This window comes from Thunnus thynnus, chromosome 22 (assembly GCF_963924715.1).
Source record: "Thunnus thynnus chromosome 22, fThuThy2.1, whole genome shotgun sequence".
In the NCBI taxonomy this organism is placed as follows: domain Eukaryota; kingdom Metazoa; phylum Chordata; class Actinopteri; order Scombriformes; family Scombridae; genus Thunnus; species Thunnus thynnus.
In genome coordinates this window covers 6,923,813-6,944,891 of record NC_089538.1, presented here as the reverse complement: position 1 = coordinate 6,944,891, position 21,079 = coordinate 6,923,813, and the positions used below count along the sequence as shown (strand labels likewise).

Here is a 21,079-nt window from a genome sequence, read left to right as displayed (position 1 = left end):
CCTTTCCTGTTGCTCTCAATCTATCTCACGTTCTTTATCTTTCGCTCTCTGCTCTCGTCCTCCGGCAGCCGCCACCCTGACCTCTCTCATCTTCTCCACTTGTTTGTTTTCTGATCTCCATTTTTCTCTGTGATATCCCCCACCTTTCTTTTTCTTTTTTTTTTTTTAATCTTTTGCTCTTTCTCCCTCTGTCTTAATCTACCACCGGCTAACCTCTTGCTGTGAGAGTTTATTTGTAACCTCTCTCATACCTCAGCTAGAAGCCTGACATGTTCAAGCTACTTGTTTTTATTCCAATTCCTCTTTCTTTCTTTCTTTCTGCATCTCTCTATTTATTTGTCTTTTTCTCATCTCTCCATCACAGGCTTTAGTAGCACTTCTACTGTTAAATTATATCCCTCACCCCTTCCTCTCTCTCCCATCTGTGTTATAAATAGTGGTTGGATTAGGCTGACTTTTTGTTTTGCTCACTATTAGGGAGCAGATCAATTCCACAAATTGAGTGGATGGGGAAGCGAATACACACACACACACACACACACACACACACACACACACACACACACATCCGGGCACACAGCCCCTCTGTCCTCCAAAATGCCACAGTGACAAAGACAACACAAACACAGGCATTGTCCTTGTTTTCCCACCGCTGCCTCTCTCTTCTCCTCTCTTAACAGTCCTCTTCTCTTCCATTTTCCACATCCCTTTCTTTCAGCCTTAAGCCTTTTGGACTTCAGTTGACCCCTCTTCCTCCTCCTCCTCCTCCTCCTCTCCTTTCCTTTTCTTTATCCCAACATTCTTTATGCTTGACTGGTAACAAAATACCAACATTTTAATGTGACAGTCTGTGTTTGTAGGTTTTAAGATAAGTCTTAATAAATACTGAGTTTTTCTTTTGAAGGACCGTGGAAACCTAAAGGCACACTCAGGTGCACAATTACTCATAAAAATATCAATATAATAAAAAAATCACAACTGATAGTGAAACTATGGTTCTCTTGACACAAAATGGTGCAATTGTTACTGTAAAACATGGACACTCCGAATTCCTTATTGCTTAAAAACTGTCCTGTCTTGTATATCTGTCCTTTTCTTGTGTATATGAACTATTTTCCTTTACAAGAATATAAACTAAAAAAATAGCCTTACATGCAGACAATTTACTAGCTCTCACATCTACAAAAACAAGTTAGGGCTTGAGTTAAAGATACCCTGAGGGGTTTTCGATCGCTTGCAGCACTATGGAGCAGTGTTTTTATTTTGCTTATCTCACGCACATGTACGCTGGTGATGCTGCACACATCCCCAGCACACATTCACATTATTCCACTTTAGAGCTGCAACAATAAGGTGATTAATCCATCAGCCGACCGGCAGATGATTCATCTGCAACTATTTTGATTAGTTGTCTTTGTCATACATGATAGGAAACTGAATCTTTGGGTTTTGCACTGTGGGTCAAACAAACCAGGAAGATGTTACCTTTGACTCTGGAACATTTTAAGGGGCATTTTACGTTTTACAGACCGAATGATTCATTGATTAATGGAGAAAACAATCAGCAGATTAATCAATAATGAAAATAATGGTTAGTTGCAGCCCTATTCCACTTATCTACAGGTGGTAGTGAAGCAATTCATCGACAAACGCAGGGAAGAACAAGACTACTTTCAAAATGTTTTAAACAATTGGATTTGCAAATGTTTTATGAGAACGGAAAACATAACTTTGCTTGTTTACAGAAAAGCTCCATGCGGCATCCTCTAAGGTTCAATTTAAAATGAGAGTTAGGATTTGGTTAGAGTGAGATGTATGGTGAGAGCTGGGAGTTAAGCTGTTCTCTCTCTCTATCTTTGGTACAGTACAAGAAGCGTTTATGAACTGGCTCTAGGTTTAACATCACCGAGTTGAATTACTTCTATCACCACTAGCAATATAGATTTTTATATACTGCAGACGTTGCAGGTTATTACTTTAAGGAACAAGTGTAAGGAATGAATGTCAATGGAAGGCAATCATGCGTGCACCTACTGTAAATACACATACATTTCTTTCCTTTGTGTTTGCACATCATTTATGTGTGTCTATGTACTCAGCTATGCTCCTCCTCATCCGTCCCCATGCAACCTCTCATTATCCCCTCTCTTCCTCCCTCCCTCCCTCCCCTTCTCTCTCTCTCTCTTTCTCTTGGCCTCTCCACCCTTGCTCCTTTCCCTCCCTCCTATAACGATCTGGCCATTACTGGGGCTGCCGTTTCAGCCCTGGTTTCACGGGGTGTCTGGGGTCTAATTGGGACTGAATGAGTGTGAGTGTGTGTTGCGGTGAGTCCTCATTGACACAGGCTTGGATCCAGAGGCTGGCTTATCCATCCCCCTCCCTTATAGAGACGTACCCTGAGAGAGTCCTTACATACAAACACACACACACACTCAGACACAGCAACTTTCTTCATCTATGATAAATCTATGTTTACTCAACCTTGAGTGATCATAAACTCTTCAGGAGTTTTATCACACTTGCGGATGTATTTCTTGCATTCAAAATTATACATGCATGACTGCTATCTCGACAAAGCGCGGCATTAAGAAAAGAGTGTATCATCACACTGCGAAAAAAAGCTCTTTCAGTCACTCTCTGTTTTCTATTCAAACCAAACAAGAGTGGAATTCCATGCCAGTAAACATCACAGAACTCAATAGCTCTAATTCATTTACTGAGAACCTAAAGCACCAGTAATCAGAGCTGTGAGCACTGAATCGTATATTTGCAGAGGAGCGGGAGGTGATTGGTGCCAATCTGTATCTGTTTGTTTTACCTTGGGCATTTCAGAGTGAATGTTTTTTTTACCGATGTTGTCTTTATTAATTGTTCATGTTAAGTTATTGCTTAAGATATACATAATAAACTGTAAAGTATATTACCATGTGGGTGCCATGCATTCTTCTTGTATCTGTGAGTGTAAGAGTTCCAGCAGTAGGAGCAGAGAAACAATAAATTGGGTGTAGAGAGTCTCCGCTGTCGTCTCCATTCAGACACCAGCGTTCCCATTAAGTAATGCTGTCAGCTCTGCTTCTACCCACCACTCTCCATCTCATACATAACAATACCTCCTTAATTGGAATGCTACTCCAACAGTTACAATCCAATCCAGGTGGAAACACACAAACGCAGTAAGTACAAAGTGAGAGAGACAACACAACCTGGGGGGGTAAAAAAAAAAAAAAAAAAGCGGCAGCGGCTAGTCAAAGTGAGTGGGACTTTTGCAACTTAACAAAGTTGCTCAACATGTAACGGCTGAGCTGACGTGTGAGAGAAATGATTCATCTTTCCTGCTGTCTATACTAGCTCGATATGTGTGTGTTTTGTGTTTCCTCAGGAGGCGTACGGTTCCAGCTTGTGATCTCCGCCATACAGCCGCCATTGCTATGAGCTTGCCTTTTCACCCCAGTGTGTGTGTGTGTGTGTGTGTGTGTAGCCGTTCATCTGTAATCAAACATTTCTCCATGTATAGAGATCTTCCTTTTCCTGTGCTCCATGTCACCCCAGGAGGGATATGGATTATCAGCAGCCACTTATCTCGTCTTGTCTGTGCTGACAGTTAATCTGATGGCGTAACGCTGCTGCTTCAAAGCTGACATCACTGTGACTGGTTTTTACAACACCCACACTTTCTTGTATCTATGCAACTCAACCAAAAAAAACCAAAAAAAAAACATAATTATCTTGAAATATGACTGATGGAATTCTTCCACCTGTGGTCCTAGTCGATCACATCTGTCTCTTGTGTTGATGCAGAATCCAAAATTAACACCTTGGCACACGTTCCACTAACTCGTAAATAAAAGCGCCTGCCAAGAATATTTTTATTGGCTCAAATATTTATATACACCTTTAAAACAGGTTACACTGCCTGTTTCCAATGCTATTTATCAGATGTTTGAAGTGTGGGTTTAATTAAACTTGCAGGCAGCAGAGAACCACAATTTTCAATGCTACTGCTGTTTTTAGATCCAGCATTTTAGTACAACTGTTTAACTTTGATTACTTTTGCCACTCTGCAAGTTTGATAATAGGTATATACATAATTACAGAAGCTTATGTCGAGGAATTGACCATTTAAAGCAAATTATTATCCAGTTAGATTTGGCAGAAAAGCACAAATCTTTGAGGGGAGCTTTCACAGAACACGATAACAAGATTCTGCTGGAAGAACTAACCTTCACAAACATGAACATTAAATCTTAATTAAACCAACAATACTAAAGCAATGTCGCATGAGGATGAACATAATTGAAATGAGTGTAACAGCAAAGTACACTGTATCTGTTTAAAAATCTTGCAGCCAGCATTGCAGTTTACAACGTTTGACACAAAAACCAAAGATTAATCGGACCCTGTGCAGAGCTTAAAAGTGTTAAAATTCCCATTTTAATTCCTGTTCTGTAGTTCTTTCATTCAGAGTAAAAAAATTACGCCACATACTGTTATTATCAAGTATCTTTTGAAATTTCCAGCCCCCAAATTTAAGTCATGCGGTGGCAGCGTGGAGTGAAAGATGATGATTATTAAAAAGTGACTAAAAGAAGCTGGGCATGTGTCCATAGCTGAGTCTTGCTCTCTAAAGCCTCCTCCATCGCAAATCTCCTCTACATCAATCAACCCTAATAGAGCAAATATTCTCTCCGCAGGGTTTGCAACCATATTTCCAACACGGCATCATGGGAATGGGTACAGATGTAGAGATAAATAGCACAGAAACAACTCTTGTAGCCGTCGAGGAGGTCAGCTGTCATGGATTAACATCTATCCCACAACTTGTACAGCATCTTTTCTTGCTGCTAAGTATAGCACTGCACTGAATTTTTGGTGGTGTTCCCGATTTCACAGTGCGAACACTTGAGAGTTACATATTTAAATGCTCCCTTGCTTCTATCATATGCAGTACGCTTGAATGCACATTTCAGCTCTTAAAACGTGCAATCATTAACCTAGTGTGTAATTCTGAAATCCTTCACTAATATTGCTGATCTCATTAGTGCCAGCTGGGAGGTCTTCTCTGCAATACAATTTGACAATTCCAAACTTCATTTGTTTCAGTGAGCACTTTAAAGTTTATTGATTTGGATTAAATAGACCCACAATAGCTCTTGGCTAGCTCAAAGCCAGCATTGGGCTATTCACTAAGGTCCAGGAGTGGAAGAGGAGCTGAGCCAGCCTTCACTGTTGCTTCCCTCAGTCCCTTATAGCCATTACACACGGCAATAAGCCCAGCCAAGAGCAAAACAAAAAACTGTGTTGAGCTTTTTCCCAAGCGCTAAGCTAGCTGACAGATGACACGGCGCCAAGTAGCTCTCTCTTTCCCCCGTCTCTTTCTTTCTCATCCGCTGTCCTGCTCTATCTCCCGGTACCTTCCGATCCTTTTCATCTCCGTCTTTCCCTTCCCTCCTCTTCACTTTCTTTGTCTTGTCAAAGGGTTTCAAGCTCAATAAAATAGTAACTGTCAGTGTTGCGATGGAGTAGGTGTATTCGACACGATATTGACACAACCTTGACACGACGTGGGCCGAACGTCGAGGTGATGGGGAGGCAGGGAGTTTCAGCAGCAAATAACCGACAGGCCCACTGAGAGAGTGATAGAAAGAGACAAGAGATTGAGTCTCTGTAGTAATGTTAAAATAAAGCTGGTTTGACAGTACTGTACATCCTTTCCTGCAGAAAATTCTGTTCTAGGCTCTTTTGTACTGTGCCATGCTGTACTGTTGTTTGTTTTTTGCACCAGGATGTCCTGTTTTGTTATGTTCTGATATTTCCTGTGTTTTATATGTTGCATTTCCCACAGTGAGCTGTTAAATTCGGTCTTGCCCCCCTCCCTCAATTCTCTTCTGTTGCTTTTTACTGCTTTGTCTTCCCATTCTCCTTTCATCATGTTTCAATATTCTACTCAACCGTGTCCCTGTGCCATCTCATTCCATTCAAAATCCTCTTATAAAGTAATTTGTACTCAGCACATAAGGATGTAAAAATGGTGAAATAAATAATAGAATGGATGACAGCCTGCACATTTCTCACTGCTGATTACTTGCGGTTTTCTTGTCCTTTTGTATTCCACAATTTAGAGATTTGTCTGTTAAAATGTGTATTGTACAGTACATTGAATATTACACTGTGTCCACGTCGAAAAGCCTACAGGAAATGGAGAGATTTAGCAGGAGAGCATCTCCCTGGATGCTCCTAATTATATGAAAAAGATGAAATGTGCCAAGTCTCCGTCCTCGCATGGTGCTGTATTCCAAAAAACAAGGGATTGTGAGCGTAATAGGAGGGAGGGGGGCGGGGGGGAGTGTTTTAGAGCGACTGTGTGTACGTCTGAGAGCACGAACAGAGAAGCCGATACAAAGAGATGCAGCTTTGCCCACAGGCCAACGTCTGTTAGCAGAGTTATAACCAGAGTGGAAACACCACACAATACAGAGAGACAGAGAGAGGAGGAGGGAAGAGAGTAACGGGCGGAAAAAAAAGAAGAGGAAATTGAGAAAAATACGTTGATGCAGACAAAAACAGAGTGGAAACAAAAGCTTGTCTAGCACAGACGAAAACAAACTCTTATTATTGCTTCGCACCATCTACCATCTTGCCATCCAGGAGGGAGCGCCGTAATGTCTTCTATTGTCTTGCGTTTCTCGCTGAAGTGTCTCTGTGATAAAGCCGCTCCGGACGGCTCTCTGGCGTCTTTCACCTAGCTCGCCATCAACAAACACAAAGCATCGAAACTTCCTGCCATCACTCTGACTAATACCCGTCTACATCTTTTTTTTTATCCATTTTGCTTTGTCTTTCACTCTCTGGCTCTCCATTTTCCTTGCCCTCCACTAACATACAGACTTCGACCTCTTGCAGCTAAACGTATACATTTCCTTTACGAAAACTGTCTGACATCCAAAGCCTGTTACAGCTATTGGGTGACATATGTCATTAAAAGACATTCATTAACAACTGAGTCAGTAAACAGCGCTCATTCATCCAGACGGTACAGAAACGCTGCCACTTTTTGCACAGCCAGTGTTACAAACAGTTAATCAAAAGCCTGTTTGATACAGAGCCACTGCTTTGCTTTTGAGTACACGGCGGTCAGCAGGGACAGCAAATTTTAAAGATAAAGTTTTACAAGCGTTTGGCGCTCGGTCTGTATTAATTCCAGAGCCTGCATGCTGTGTAGTTAAGTATTCTGTTTAAAATCTGGGACACATGCTGTTCACAATATCCTGGATAAGATAAATCATTTCCTAAGTATTATAAAAACGTCAGTGTGAATGCTGATGTTGCTCTACTGAGTTGTTAACACCATATCCTGGGCATTGTTGTTTTACATTGATGTGATTTTTCTTGCACATATTGCAGAGTTGTGTAACATTAATACTGTGGGTTTTTGCTGCTGATGCCACAGACATATTCTTATTCTATTAATACTTTAGTTAGACAGACTATATTGTGCTGAACTTGCCCTGATATAGTATATTATGTTTAAACTATTGTATGCACATCAAAATCAATTCACCATTATAAATATTAATGCAAAATGCTAAGTACTACTGTAGCAATTTATTCTTGAAGTAGTTCGTTAAAACTGGAAAAGTTACAGAAATATGCAGTATATAACACTTTGACACAATCCATATTCATTCCATAAACAGTATTATATGGGTCTGCGATGACCTAGTTGGAGGTCAGTAAACAATGCTTATCTGTAGCATATGTTTACCTCACAAATTTGACATTAAGTTTAGAAATTGGTGCAACTAGAATTAAAGTCTTCTTCTTCAGCACAACATGAATTTGAGGTATATTCTCATCCATAATTGAAGAGTGCGATTTAAAAATGAATACTCTAGATTTTTTGTTTGTTTTTCAGTGGATCATAATTGTAAATATAGGCCAGTTGTGTTTTGAAGGATTAACACAGCAGGCAAACAAACCTTTAAAGCTGTACTAATCAATATTTTTATATGAACAATGGATTAAATTTGTAATGTGAAAGGGGTCAGAAATCCAACCCTGGAGTCTCCCCCAGCTCTATTAAGTGTTTTAGCCTCTTTTAGCTCATTGTTTTGATTTTAGAGGCTGCGACTCCACTCTCAAGTTAACTTCCACCAGCAGCAGGAAGATGTGTTTCACTGAAGAAACTTTGTTCTCAACCCGCCCATCATTACACAGCTGATAGACAAAATTAGCAACTACAGTGAAGCATTTAGCAGCTAAAGATACAGATATTTTCCCTCAAGAGCTGGTGGAGACCAAAACAGAGCTAAAAGGACAGTGAATACTGGACATGGATAAGACTCCAAGTAAATGTTCATGTTGGTCTTTGTCTACTGGATGTGAGAGCATTTGTTTGCTAACACATTTACCACAACAACTTTATAAGATGATGTCAGTGTTGTGTTTACAGCTTGTTCTGCCTCCCCCAGCGGATAAAAAGAATCAATAAATGCAGCTTTAACAGCATCATCAACATTAATTGCTTGGATTTTGTAGTTATCAACTGTCATCTATCCATCATTCAACTTGTGAGTGCTAGCAGGCTCCAATTTTAAATCTTTATTTGGTGGTGTTTACATTTAAATTATAGACCGTGCCTTTAACAAACAGAAAAGGCTCCATTTAACAGTAATTAGCTGCAGTTGGTTATCTGTGTATATAAGCTGAAAACTTACTGATCTTTATAATAGCTAAATGTACAGTAAAAGTAAACAAATCACTTTTACCTGACTGCACGCCTCACAACAATAATTCCCAAATAAACATTAGGTCTAGTGTTACTGCTTAGCATATGTAATTTCCTTGACAATAGGAAATAGCATTCTCTCCTTTATTTAGATTATACATCCAGTGATATTTCTCATAAAGAAAAAAAAAAAGGCTACACTTGATGTATCATTGATGCTTTTTAGCCTTCTGTTTCAGTTTATATGTTAGCAGCAAGCACTGAGCGCTGTGAAATAAAAATATAAAATGGAATGATTCTATCATCCCTGCAGTCTGGGAAAGTAACAGCATTATAGTAGCTTATTAACAGAAAATGAAGTATTGGCTAACAGAATCACTGAAGGTAAATCAAAACCTTTCACCGCTTTGTTTGATTAATGATACCTAATATTACATTGTAATTAAATACCCAGATGGATGGTTCATATTCTTATCATCACTAGCCATGAAGAAAATTGACTGCATTATTGGAAAAAACCCAAGGCCTTCATCGATCCATGATATAATATAGATGCTTAAAGGCCCCATGATATGAAAAATACATTTTCACAGTTTTTATCCTGTGTCTCTGTGTTGATTGTTCATTTATCTCTTGTTATATGCCAAATATATGTCAAAAAATCATTATCAGAGTATTTTTTCATCAACATCCCTGTCTTTTCTCTTCCTGTAAAACTGTTTCAAATGTTTGATGACTCATCCTGCACTCAGGGGTGTTTACAAAAGTTCATCCAATCAAATGTGACTTTGGGTGAGTACACCGGTCATATAAAAACCGCACTTCACCTTTTGTGGATCATAGTAGCTAACAGAGTAATATGAAGAGAGATAGGAGGAGATGTCTGTTTGGGCAAAAAACATTTTCATTTCCAACACAATGTGGCTGAGGTATAATTCATCTCTCCCTTGTCCTCCTGCTGATTTAACAACAGGTGAGGAGGTGTGTGTGGAGCCAACAGTCCTCTGCAGCTCCATTTCTCTGCAGCTCCATATCACACTCAACTCTAAGCCCCGCCCGCTTTTTACCGATGCAATCAAATGCGAAGGATTTCATTTAAATCCTTTTCATAACTGTACAAGGCTCAAATATTCCATTTCACTGGGAAATAGGTCACAGTATAGAAGCTAAAGACGCTGTAACTTCTGTTTCATGGGGCCTTTAATGCTTGAAAAAAGCGAAAGTAACATTTTATTCTTGAAAGGAAGATAATCAGGTAATGAAATAAAAGATTTTTTACGAGATTAAAAGCAACAGCAGCAATAAATACAGTAACTTAACCTTTCTGTTTCTCTCTCGGTTTTTTTTTTCTTATTTATTTCCAAGTTTGTTTTAAAGAACTCCAGAGACCAGGACATTTATTTCATTTTTGCTATTATTTTATTGTTTTTATTGTTGTGTGGTTAAAAGTGGTTTCACATTGAAGATGTCATTTTTCGGCTATGCTAGCAATAAAAGATGACCTTGATTAATTAATGGATTATAAAAAGAAAATATTAAATATAGCTTACTTAACAATCACTTTAAAGGGGGCCTATTATGCTTTTCCTTATTTTCAGTCATATATATATCATGTTACAATTTCAGATGTTCATATTAAACGTGGCCAAATAATGAGGTAAGCGCATGCAGAAGTAATCCCTGTGAGCAAAAAGCACCGGCTTCAGACTGCTCTGAGCGCTCGGTTCCCTTTTCTATTTTCAGCTCGAGCTGACGTCGGCTTGTGACAGATTTCTTTATATGGTCATCTGCTCCATGTACAGCGTGCAAGTTCACTGCTCCACTCCACAAACATTATGGTGTTTTCCCACTAATTCGGTGAGGAACACATTTCATTTCCTGTAAATACTTCACAATAAAAGTCTCCTGTTATTTAGAATTTTACTTTTAATATGAAGCAATAAAGTAGGAAGTGTTGGGTTTGCATCGGAGGTAGCTTAACACGACTCCGATACAGCTGCCCCTTGGCAGGCTTCTAGTAAGCTGGTCAAAAGAGTGTGCTCATTGGGAGGGGGGCCTTAAAGAGACAGGAGCTAAGACTGCCTGTTAGAGACAGAGGCTCAACTGAGGGGCTGCATAAAGGGCAGTATAAGTTAAATAAGGAATTTTTTGAACAGTGAATTATACAAAGCTACTCTTGTGGTGTCCCAGAATAAAAATATAGAGCTGGAAATGACCATGAAAGTTCCCCTTTAATAAAAAAATATTGTATTGTTTTCTTATATTCTCACATATGATAATTATTATTATATAAAACATGTATGTTGCCCTAAAACTTCACATATATTCTGTATATAAAATGGTAGATAAGCTGAGTTTTGGTGGTCCAATCCAGGATTAGATCACTTAATGCAACATGATGTAGATCAACTGTACTTCATCTGTGTCTGATAATTTGGTTTTGATGCAACATTTCCTTTTATGGGTTTATCAATGTTTGTATTGTGTGGTCCTGTTTATAACGCAGTGTGTGATTGTGGGTGATTGTGTGTGTGTGTGTGTGTGTGTGTGTGTGTGTGTGTGTGCGCGCGTGCGTTCGTCTGAGCGAGCACATCAGCGAGAGGTGACATTGTTCCTGGCAGAAATATGTTCCAGGTTTGGGGCTCAGGTGGCTCTGGTTTGTCTCTGATCAGAGCTGACACACAGGACAGCAGAGTAACACACTCACTCCGTCTCTTATTTGATTTAGCTCAATCTCGCTGTGGTTTGTAATCCCCTCCTCTCCACCACACACACACACACATGCACCTATGCACAAAGCTCTGCTGTGAGCTCTATCAATCTTTTTGAACATCGCCTCAATACTGAGCAGCACTGCAGCCCAATAGCCTTTGCTCTCTTACATTGATATAAAGCCAGAGAGCACGCTGCTGCTGTTGAATGAAGTCATCTAGATAGGTGGAGGATGCTGCTTTAATTCCTTGTTGCTCTTCTTGAATGTACAGTGTGTACTTTTCACTTGAATAGCTTATGAATAGATGTCTACATGGCCTTGAATATACTGCTTCAAGGTGCACCAATATAAAAAGGCTGTTGATATGCAGCTGAAAGAATGAGGACAAAATGGTGGACAAAATGGATGAACTGATTGCTGTTATCAGATAAAAGCCGGCCATATTTTCTAGGTTCTTTCATTTAATGTTGTCCAGCATGTTGTTTGTTAGAAAATAAATCAAGGGATCGACTGTGGAGAGTTTGTGCCAGGTTAATGTAAAATTGTAACAGTCCCCCACACACTGAATCTGGCTTCTTGTGCTGAAATCTTTATTTGTGCAAATGTTTAGACGATTGAAGAGATGAGTGAGTTGTTTTAAAGTGTAGGTTTGCACAGAACAAGCTTAAGAGCAGCTTGGGAGCTGGAATCAGATTGGCAGTATCACAGCTTTGAGTGTGTGTATGAATCTTTTCCATCCGGCAAGATGTAACCAAAAGGACTTAATGCACACAACTGGTCTTTGTATTTTATTACTGTATTGTTTTTTTACACAGTGAGGCAGTTGTAGCAGTCCAACTTCCTCACTATATTGTTTTTACACTAATGATCCACAGTTGTTTTTTAAAACCCTGCTTTCTGTCTCTTTTCAGATGTTAGGAGTTTGGAGATTTTTTCTGGTGACTATTTTATTGACATATGTTGTGTATAACAATACAACATAAAACCACATGTCAGATGCAGAATAAATTAACCAAGTAGGATTTTTACAATGGTTACCAAACAGGAGCTACTGTGCCATTCAGGACACCCAGGAGTTCATGTCTTCAGTATTGTTTCTAGGAGTTATGAGGGATTTTAACAATTTGAGGAGCAGTTTACATTCTACAATTACACATGGCAGGTTTTGAAGGCTGATTCTGATCATTTTTTAGACTAAATATATTTAGATGTCCCTCCAGACATGGTGGTTTTTCCATAAAAAGTCCAACTACCTGGTTAAAAATTGTAAAAAAAAAAAAATTGCATCTACTCCTTCAGCCTCATCATAACACCCAGAACATATCTGTCTCTGGATGTTTCAAGTTTCCACATCACACTCTGCGTACTGGACCACGATTGACTCCAAACTAGTTGTGATGTAACAAATCATGTTTGTATGTACAGTACATGCCTTAAGGTGAGCACAGACAAACTTTCTCCTATCAGCGCATGAATATGAAAACAGCCCTCTAGTGTCTAACTGCGCACATAGAGACCTTAAATGACTGATTTTAGGCAACACATGTTAAAATAAATTGAAATATAAAGGTTCTCTACCAGAATTATATTGTGGGAGTGTGGAGAAGGCTTTAAGACAGCATTTAGACCATCATGTAAGGAGAGAGTATAAGAAAATGTAAGTGCACAGTTAGATGAATAAAATGAAACCTGGTTACCAGTGTAACTAATGAGACTGTACAGAAGCTCATTTCCACTGGGATCAGCTTACCTTTGTGTATCTGTAGTCTTATGCAAAGGAGATTATCTGCATCTGCATTGTTATACAGTGCACATTTTTATTTGTTTTCTATGCAAGCTTTCTGTATTTGTAGTCATATGCAAGGACATTAAGTCTATCTCTATGTTTGAGTAACTTTTTCATATATCTGTCAATGTGTCCCTTTGGTTTTTGTCTATAACTGACTCCAGTTTTTAACCCGAGATGAATTCCAGGTTGGGATTGTGAGTTTCTGAGTTAGTGCACTGGGATTAGCAGTTCCCAATCAAACAAGGTTAATTGCACGTTGTGATGAAGGATGAAAGACGTATATAGAGGAGAGGGGTTGGGAGGAGGAGGGAGGGGGGTGTGGGGGGGTGGGGGTTGGCGTCCTGACTGGGCTTGACTGCTTGCTGACTGTGGCAGCTCAAAAAGTTGTGCCTGTGCCAGTGCGTTTGATCACCAAGAAAATCCTCTTGTGTCAAACTTCCTCCGACTCCCGACTTCAAAAAATACCCCAAATCAAAGAGCATCACGGAGCAAGAAAAAGATTCACCCGCACAACCCTCAAAATAGCATAAAGAGAAATATGTATCAAAATATCATCAGTCATCTTTTTCCTCCAAGAAACAAGTCCAAGAGAATAAGAGGGGGGAGGGGGGGGCAAGGAGGGGGGGAGAGAGATGAAAGTGCAGATAAAATCACCTCCACAGAGTACGTGCTGCAGGTAGGAGATAAATTAACAGCAGGCTGTGAGTTCTGCGTCCTTATTCTAGCAGCCGATCAAACCCACATCTTCCAAAGCGGGGGCACAAGTGTCCTTGGATGTCCCCAATTTTTTTTTTTTTTTTTTTTTTTTCTCCTTTCTTGATTTGATGTTATCATCATTGACTTGGAATAAGGCTAGCTCGATATTTGTGTAGGTCCTGACTCAATAGCAATTTCATCCTTGAGTGGGGGATTGAGGCGTAATAATAATGCACCTCATTGTGTAAGCTGGTCTCAATAGGTGCTTTGTTGCTCAAAATCCTGACAACAATTTGGTTTCGGGGACAATGCTGTTAGTTGGCCAATGTATTTTCAAGGGCACGGCGGTGATGATGATGTCCGAGCCCCTCTCTCTGTCAGTCGGGAGCCAGATAAGGACCTCTGGAAAACACACACAACTGCCTGTGCTGTAGATGGCTTTATAATGAAGGGTATCTGGGTTCCATTAGCCAGGAGTTATGATCATCCAAGGTTACATCAGGCTAATGATTTGCATAGGAAAGACAGCTTTTTAATTGAAACGGTCAGCACATACACTTACACCAACACATCGGTATGCATCTCATATCCAAAGTCCCACCTAAGAGATGTTTGACTTGTGTGTGTGTTTTCCACTCTATGTGTACACATCCCCCAAAAAGACTTCAAAACAAGAAAAAAGGAAAAACATGCAACAAAAATACCTTCGTCTCGAGGCTTGTTCATTGAAGATTCATCATGTTTTTTTGTGAGCGGACCTAGGGTTAAGAAAAAAAGGGGGGAAAAAGAGAAAAGAGAAAATTCAAAAAAGATTACTGGCAAAAACGGAAAAAAAAAGAATATCAAAAAAAGAAAAGAAGCAAGAGCAAAAAGGACAAATCAGCAAGAGTTCATGTTTGCTTATTGTTTTTTTTTTTCTTTCTTTCTTTTTGTATTTTTCGTTTTTTTTTGTTTTTTTTCCTTTAAAAAGAGTACAAAAACAAAAACAAAAGGCATCACAGACACAGATTTATCACAAGAAAAGACACAAGATCAAAGAAAGCTGTTTTTGGATGTGATTTCCTCCTCTCCCCCTGCAGAAGAAAACGGCTGCCATTGTTTATAGTCCCTCTTCCTCTCTCTCTCTCTCTCACTCTCTCTCTCTCTCCATTAAACCCTGTTTATTTCCTGGGTATGACTGTTTTTTTGGGGGGTGCTGGGTGGGGGTGATGAAGAGGAGGGGGAAAAGGGGGAATGTGGAGCAATAAGGCCTCTGTGGTTTGAAGAACAGGACCCAGCCCTTTTCCTCCCACCATATGATCAGAAAAAAGACAAAGAACTGGCAAAGAAGAGGACACCTATATAGGAAGAATGGCAGCTTTGGGTCCTGATGCTCAAACCCCCAAATTTTAAGCCGACATCTCAGCAGTGAAAACACACAGAAGATTTTAAAGGGCTTTTGCACAACATTAGTTAATTAGACCTTTTTTTTAGATAGACACACTGAACACAAAGACACCTTTAATTAGACAGCAGATAGACAATGAACCTGTAATGGTAAAAAAAAAAAAAAAAAAAGCATGTTAAACATGTTGCAGGTAAAATAGGGCACAGGTGCTTTTGAGTTTTGGAGTGTGACTGAGCATGTGTGTGTGTGTGTGTTTGTCATTATTTAGTGGTTAAACCAGAGAGCTATTCCCCAGGCGGGTAAATAATTACATAGCACAACAGCAGTGTGTTAATTTGAAATGACAAGTAAGTGTGACGCTAATTGCGCAGAGGAGTGCAGGTAAAAGGTGAATGTAATTTGATCCCCATCTGCCCACTGGCTGTTTTTGGTAAATTAAAGGAGAAGACGGAGAGAAAGGAAGAGAAGAAGACAGAGAGAGAGAGAGAGAGAGAGAGCAGGAGAAGACGTTGACAGGAAAATAACCTCCTCTTTCCCTCCCTCCATCATCATCTCTGAAGGTTTTTGTTCATTTGTTGATGAAGTGCTAATGTCTCATTTAAGGAACCTGACTGTGACCAAATGATTTCTGTGCCGTCAACCCTTCAATCTGTAGTCTGTCACTAATAGAGTCACAATGGTGAAGTGAGGCGATTAAGGAAAATGTTACAAAATCAGCTATGAGCAGAAAACACCCTTCAAATCATCTTTTAGGTAACAGAAACACGACCAAAATCAGGGCACAAAATTAACAGCAGCCACCGGCCAAATGCTGGTAAAATATGCAGGTAGCTGGTAGATTTGTTTCACTCATCAGCCAAAAAAAACAATGGTAATCTGTTGTGTGGCTTGTAAAATTTGAGCATTCAACTAACCATTTGGCTGGTGGACCAAAAAATAATTTTGCACCCTGACCAAAGTATTTCATCCGTATACTGTTCACCTCAGCTTTCAGAAGGTAAGTACTACTTGAAAATACTCTTCACCTTAGCTTTCATCTGATAAATCCACTTTGGGAACATGAGGTTTGGCAAAGAAAAACACTGGATTTCTTTCAGGTGAATTTGTGAAAAGATAACTGCAACACTAACTGACTTACTGGAGGAGTCTGCTCTTCATCTGAGTGCTGTACAGAAAGGGTGAAAGCTACAGCCTACGTAGAGTACACACTACAAGATGGCTAAATGTTTGTCAGTTATCCAAAGAGAAGTAGACACATACACACATGGCCGGCCAGTCTCTACGGGATAGTACATCTCCGACAAGGAAATATGAAAAGTACATAAGAAAATGTTACATAAACAGTAACAAGACTAGAAGTTTACAGCCATGTTTGTAGTTGATAATGTTCATCATGTTCACCATCTTAGCATGACGTGTTAGCATGTTAACAGTTGCTAATTAGCGCTAAATGCATAGTACAGCTGAGGCTAATGGGAATTGCAATAGTTTTGCAGGTATTTGGTGGTAAACCAAAGCAAACTGAATTTTTGACTTGAAGATGGTGCTAGAGAAAAGGTTATTACAGTTCATCCTGTGTTGAATATCAATGTCTGGAACACATTTCATGGCAATCCACCCAACAGTGGTGGAGACATTTAACTCATAATCGAAAACCTGCTAGCAGGGCGTCACCCTGCGGATTCATCATCTGGAAACCATCAATGTTTGTACGACCTTTTGTTCCAATTCATCAAACACATGTGTGTATATATGTCATCATCAAATATTTGTTGAGATATTTCAGTGTGGACCAAAGTAGTGGACCGACCAACACACTAGTGGCTAAAAATGACCACACAGTTAAAAAAAAAAATACATTAAAACAGAATTCAAGACAAATAGGTATCTTAAAAATTGCAAAGTCGAGCACCCTGATGACGTGTTAGTTGGTGTTGCCGATTCATTATCCCACATTTGGTCCTTGAGCTCCTAGTTGACTGGTGAGGTAGTAGAAACACTGTCTCTCTGTTGAACTTGGACACGGACTTGCTTCCAATAGACTCTCCTTCCAGATATTTATATCTAGAGATAAACACTGTTTTCAGATATTGAAATAATTATTAGAAATGACTTGACAGCTGGCTCCAAGCAAAAATTCATCATAAGAAAATGACTTATAATGGCTAACGGAATGAAAACTTTCACTTTGACAAGTAATATTTATGGCCTAAAAGCTGAAATTTACGATAGTTTTAGTCATTACAACCTGAGAGCTGATGTTGTTAATACTTTCTATGGTATTTACAACCTGATGACTGAGGTTTATAGTGTTTTTCCAGTAATATTTACTACTTGAAAAAACAGTTAAATGGTGTTTTCCACTAAGAAACATTCAGCTACTGTCTTTTTGACTATGAATATGAGCGTAATTAGTTTCAGGCTGACACACATGGGAGTAAAAACATCTGCAGCACCTCATTAGCTAATTGATTGTGCAACACAAAGCTGAAAACAACTAAAGAGGAATGTTGCTGATTGATGCATGTCAAAACTATGTACTAAAAGGTTTAGCCAAGTGATGAAAAACTTTTAATAGTAACCTGCCCATCAAAGAAACCCAGGTAACTTTGACAAAATGGGGAAAAGCAAAGCAACAATCAAGCAACCATTACTGGCCCAGCAACACGCTGAGAAAAAGTGTAACAAAGGAGCTTGATTGACATCTTTTTGCAATGAGTGGGTGAGGAGCCTGGCAGTGTGAATCAAGCCCAGAGGGGAAAAAAACCTGGTTTTCCTGACATTGTAAGACTCTTTTCCCAATCAAAGGAGCCCAGGTGACGGTAGCATGTGCAGTTTGATGGAGCACCATAAACCCATCAACCACACATACCAGTCTGTAGATGACAAAAATACCATGATTTACAATTGTGAAACATTCAGAGTACACAGTATTACATATTTTAATTAAAACAATCAGTTGTTAAGCAGCTATATGATGTCTGTATGTTTTATTTTGATTTCATGAATTATACAGTACTTGCTAAAGAATATTTTAGACCTAAAGTTGTTGACAGCCTCTCTCCTCTATATCATCTCTTTCTTTTATCCTCCTCTGTGTGAAACTGTTTTCTCGTCTCTCTCCTTGCGTTTTGCTGTGTCTGTATTGCGGGAGGAGGGGCGGGGGTGGGGGGCAGGAGGGGGAGGCGGGCCGGCCGACTGCAGCTTCCTTTGAAGCTGGTTATGTAAGTCTTCACTTCAGCTCCACTTCTCCCAATGGCCACATACTCACGTGCGCACACACATCGCACTTACACATCCTCGCACAGTGCACATGCATGCAAAACGGACAGACACGATACACCGGCAGGCAAGCGGTTTTTGGAGATGCACATACATTTATACACAGGGTGCAGGGAAAAGAATGAAATTTTATGAACGTTAAGCAGAATGATGAAATTATATTATCACTATGCAAACTCTTATCTCCAAAATGATGATTCTGAGCAAGCTGTGAGTGTGAAGAAACCAAATAATCACATGTAGTGTTGATCCTCAGACCTTCATAAGGTAAAATTCATATTGTCAGAAAGCACTGGCATTACATATATCACAATCTGACCTGCACAAAACATGATATTGTGCAACACACAATGGAATCTTTCTTTTTGATCAACATTTTGATATTGTGACCTTGTGATCTGATTGTTGTGATTATTATGAGCTTTGATTGTTGTTAATATTGCCTTTTTGTGTGATTGTCTGTTGTTTAATAACCTAATAACTAACCTTTTTGCATAATATTACTAATTTTGATATATAGAGTTTTTTCTGTCTATGATATATACTTATTGGTTTATTCTTGGATATATGATTTTTATAATGGATTATATGTATTCATTTTACACTTTCATAACTGGATCAGCTTATTGACACCTTATAATTTATATAAATGATGGGAGGTGCTGGTGGCAGCCTCTGATTAATTTTTCCTGGGTCAGATTTACATTCACAGGGCACTTTATTAGGAACACCTGTGCAATCTAATGCAATCCAATACAACAGCTCTGTCATTCATTCTACTTTCAAGAAGCTTATACATTTTTGGTTTTAGTTGACATTGTCAGAAAGGTGATAATTATTAGTTTATAGTTTATTATTGAGGTCGTAGTGGGTGGTGGTGTACTGGAGTGTATTATACTGAAAAGACTTCCAAATATTTTGCCCCCCTCATGTGTGTTAATAGAGTGAATAAAATATGTATAAGCTTTGTGAAAGTAGAATTTATGGCAGAGCCGTTGTATTGGAGTGTTCCTAATAAAACACTTGGTGAGTATATATACAGTATATGGTGCCAGTGTTTGATCATATGAATTTTTCCTGATAAGGTCTGATGATTGAAACTTCATTAATAAAGTGACTGAGAGTGCAGAATTCTTTGGTTTATTCACAGTCAGGAGTTTTTGAACCTACACGCCTGTCAACTACACTTTATGGTGTACAAAAACAGTTGTCAGAATTGTCTACTGAAGCCATTCATATCTTCTTTGGATTCTCCTAGTGGCAACCATTAAAGGAATCACTGTAAACTGGTTAAAACCCACCTTCCCAACATTCCAGTCATAGGTAGAGTGCTTGTGGCTACTCTGTAACATAACTTGAGGCTTCAGAGGAAGAAATTCTTGAGAAGATGGAGCCCTGCTATGTCAGTCATGTTATTAGCACCCCCCCCCCCCTTCCCCTTTGATTCAAGCTCCTTCCCCCCACCCCCCCACTCCTCCTTTTTGTTCTTTTCTCTCATCTTTGTCATTTGCAGACAGTGTATACTGTAATTGTTTGACTATTTGTACATTGGTCTCAATTGTACTACGCTAATTGTCTTTAAACCAATAAACAATTAGTTCCAAAAACGTAATTATCTGCTTAGCAAGCTGTAATTAAAAACTAATAATATTCATTTTTAGAGGTTTTCTTTTTCATATATTGTGTAACAGACTAACGTTAAAACACAATTCATTGCTTTGAGCAGAAATGAACATACAAACTTTGTTGTATGTGTGATTTTTCATATATTTAACCTTTTGTGATATATACATATATGTATATTAACCATATACCCCAGACCTACAGTATATATATAGGGTGAGATTACATAGCAATGCACCATGCTGTATATTGTATGTATATCTTATATCTTTCATATTGATATCAACATTAAATTTCTATCTGTACCGTTTGATACCTTCTTCTGGATCGATACAGACAGTAGTCTGTATTGGAAAGATGCTCATTTCTTTGTTTTTATGATATGAGTGAGTGTATGTTTGTGTGTAACAAATGTTTCTGTGCAGGCACAAGAGTAAGTAGGTGTTGAGTAGCTCATTTAGGCAATGTGTGCCAGTCCGGCATGATCTACGAGTAAATGGAACTGTGCCTGACAGCTTGTGAGTGAGCGTCGACCATGAATGATGGACGCTTGTTCGGAAGCCGCGCAAAGGACAGTGTGTGTGTGTGTGTGTGTGTGTGTGTGTGTAAGAGAGAGAGACAGAGAGCAGAAGAGATGGCGACGTTGTCATTGTCCTAGAGCTAAAATATTGCAGCAGAAAATGTAGCGAATAACTCAATAAGATTTGTGCACGGGTGTGCGTGTTTATGGGAGAGCAGGTTGTAGATGAGTAACTGGGATGAGTGAGACGTGACCGCCCCTCTAAGAGTCGGTCACCCACACACACATTCTCTATTTCACACATTGTAAGTAGACGTTCTGGTGAGTGTGTGTGTATGTGTGTA

General features: G+C 39.2%; 1 protein-coding gene across 4 annotated transcripts in view; it reads right to left on the bottom strand.

The window, feature by feature from the left end:
- Positions 1-21,079, bottom strand: part of nlgn2a (neuroligin 2a) — a 191,286-nt gene that overhangs the window by 71,077 nt on the left and 99,130 nt on the right. For 3 of the 4 annotated variants that reach the window (XM_067579432.1, XM_067579430.1, XM_067579431.1), the window contains one exon: positions 14,628-14,681. The exons of the other annotated variant lie outside the window; for it this stretch is intronic. In XM_067579432.1, coding sequence (XP_067435533.1) covers positions 14,628-14,681 — 54 coding nt within the window. The remainder of the gene's footprint in view (positions 1-14,627; positions 14,682-21,079) is intronic. 4 annotated transcript variants of the gene reach the window in all.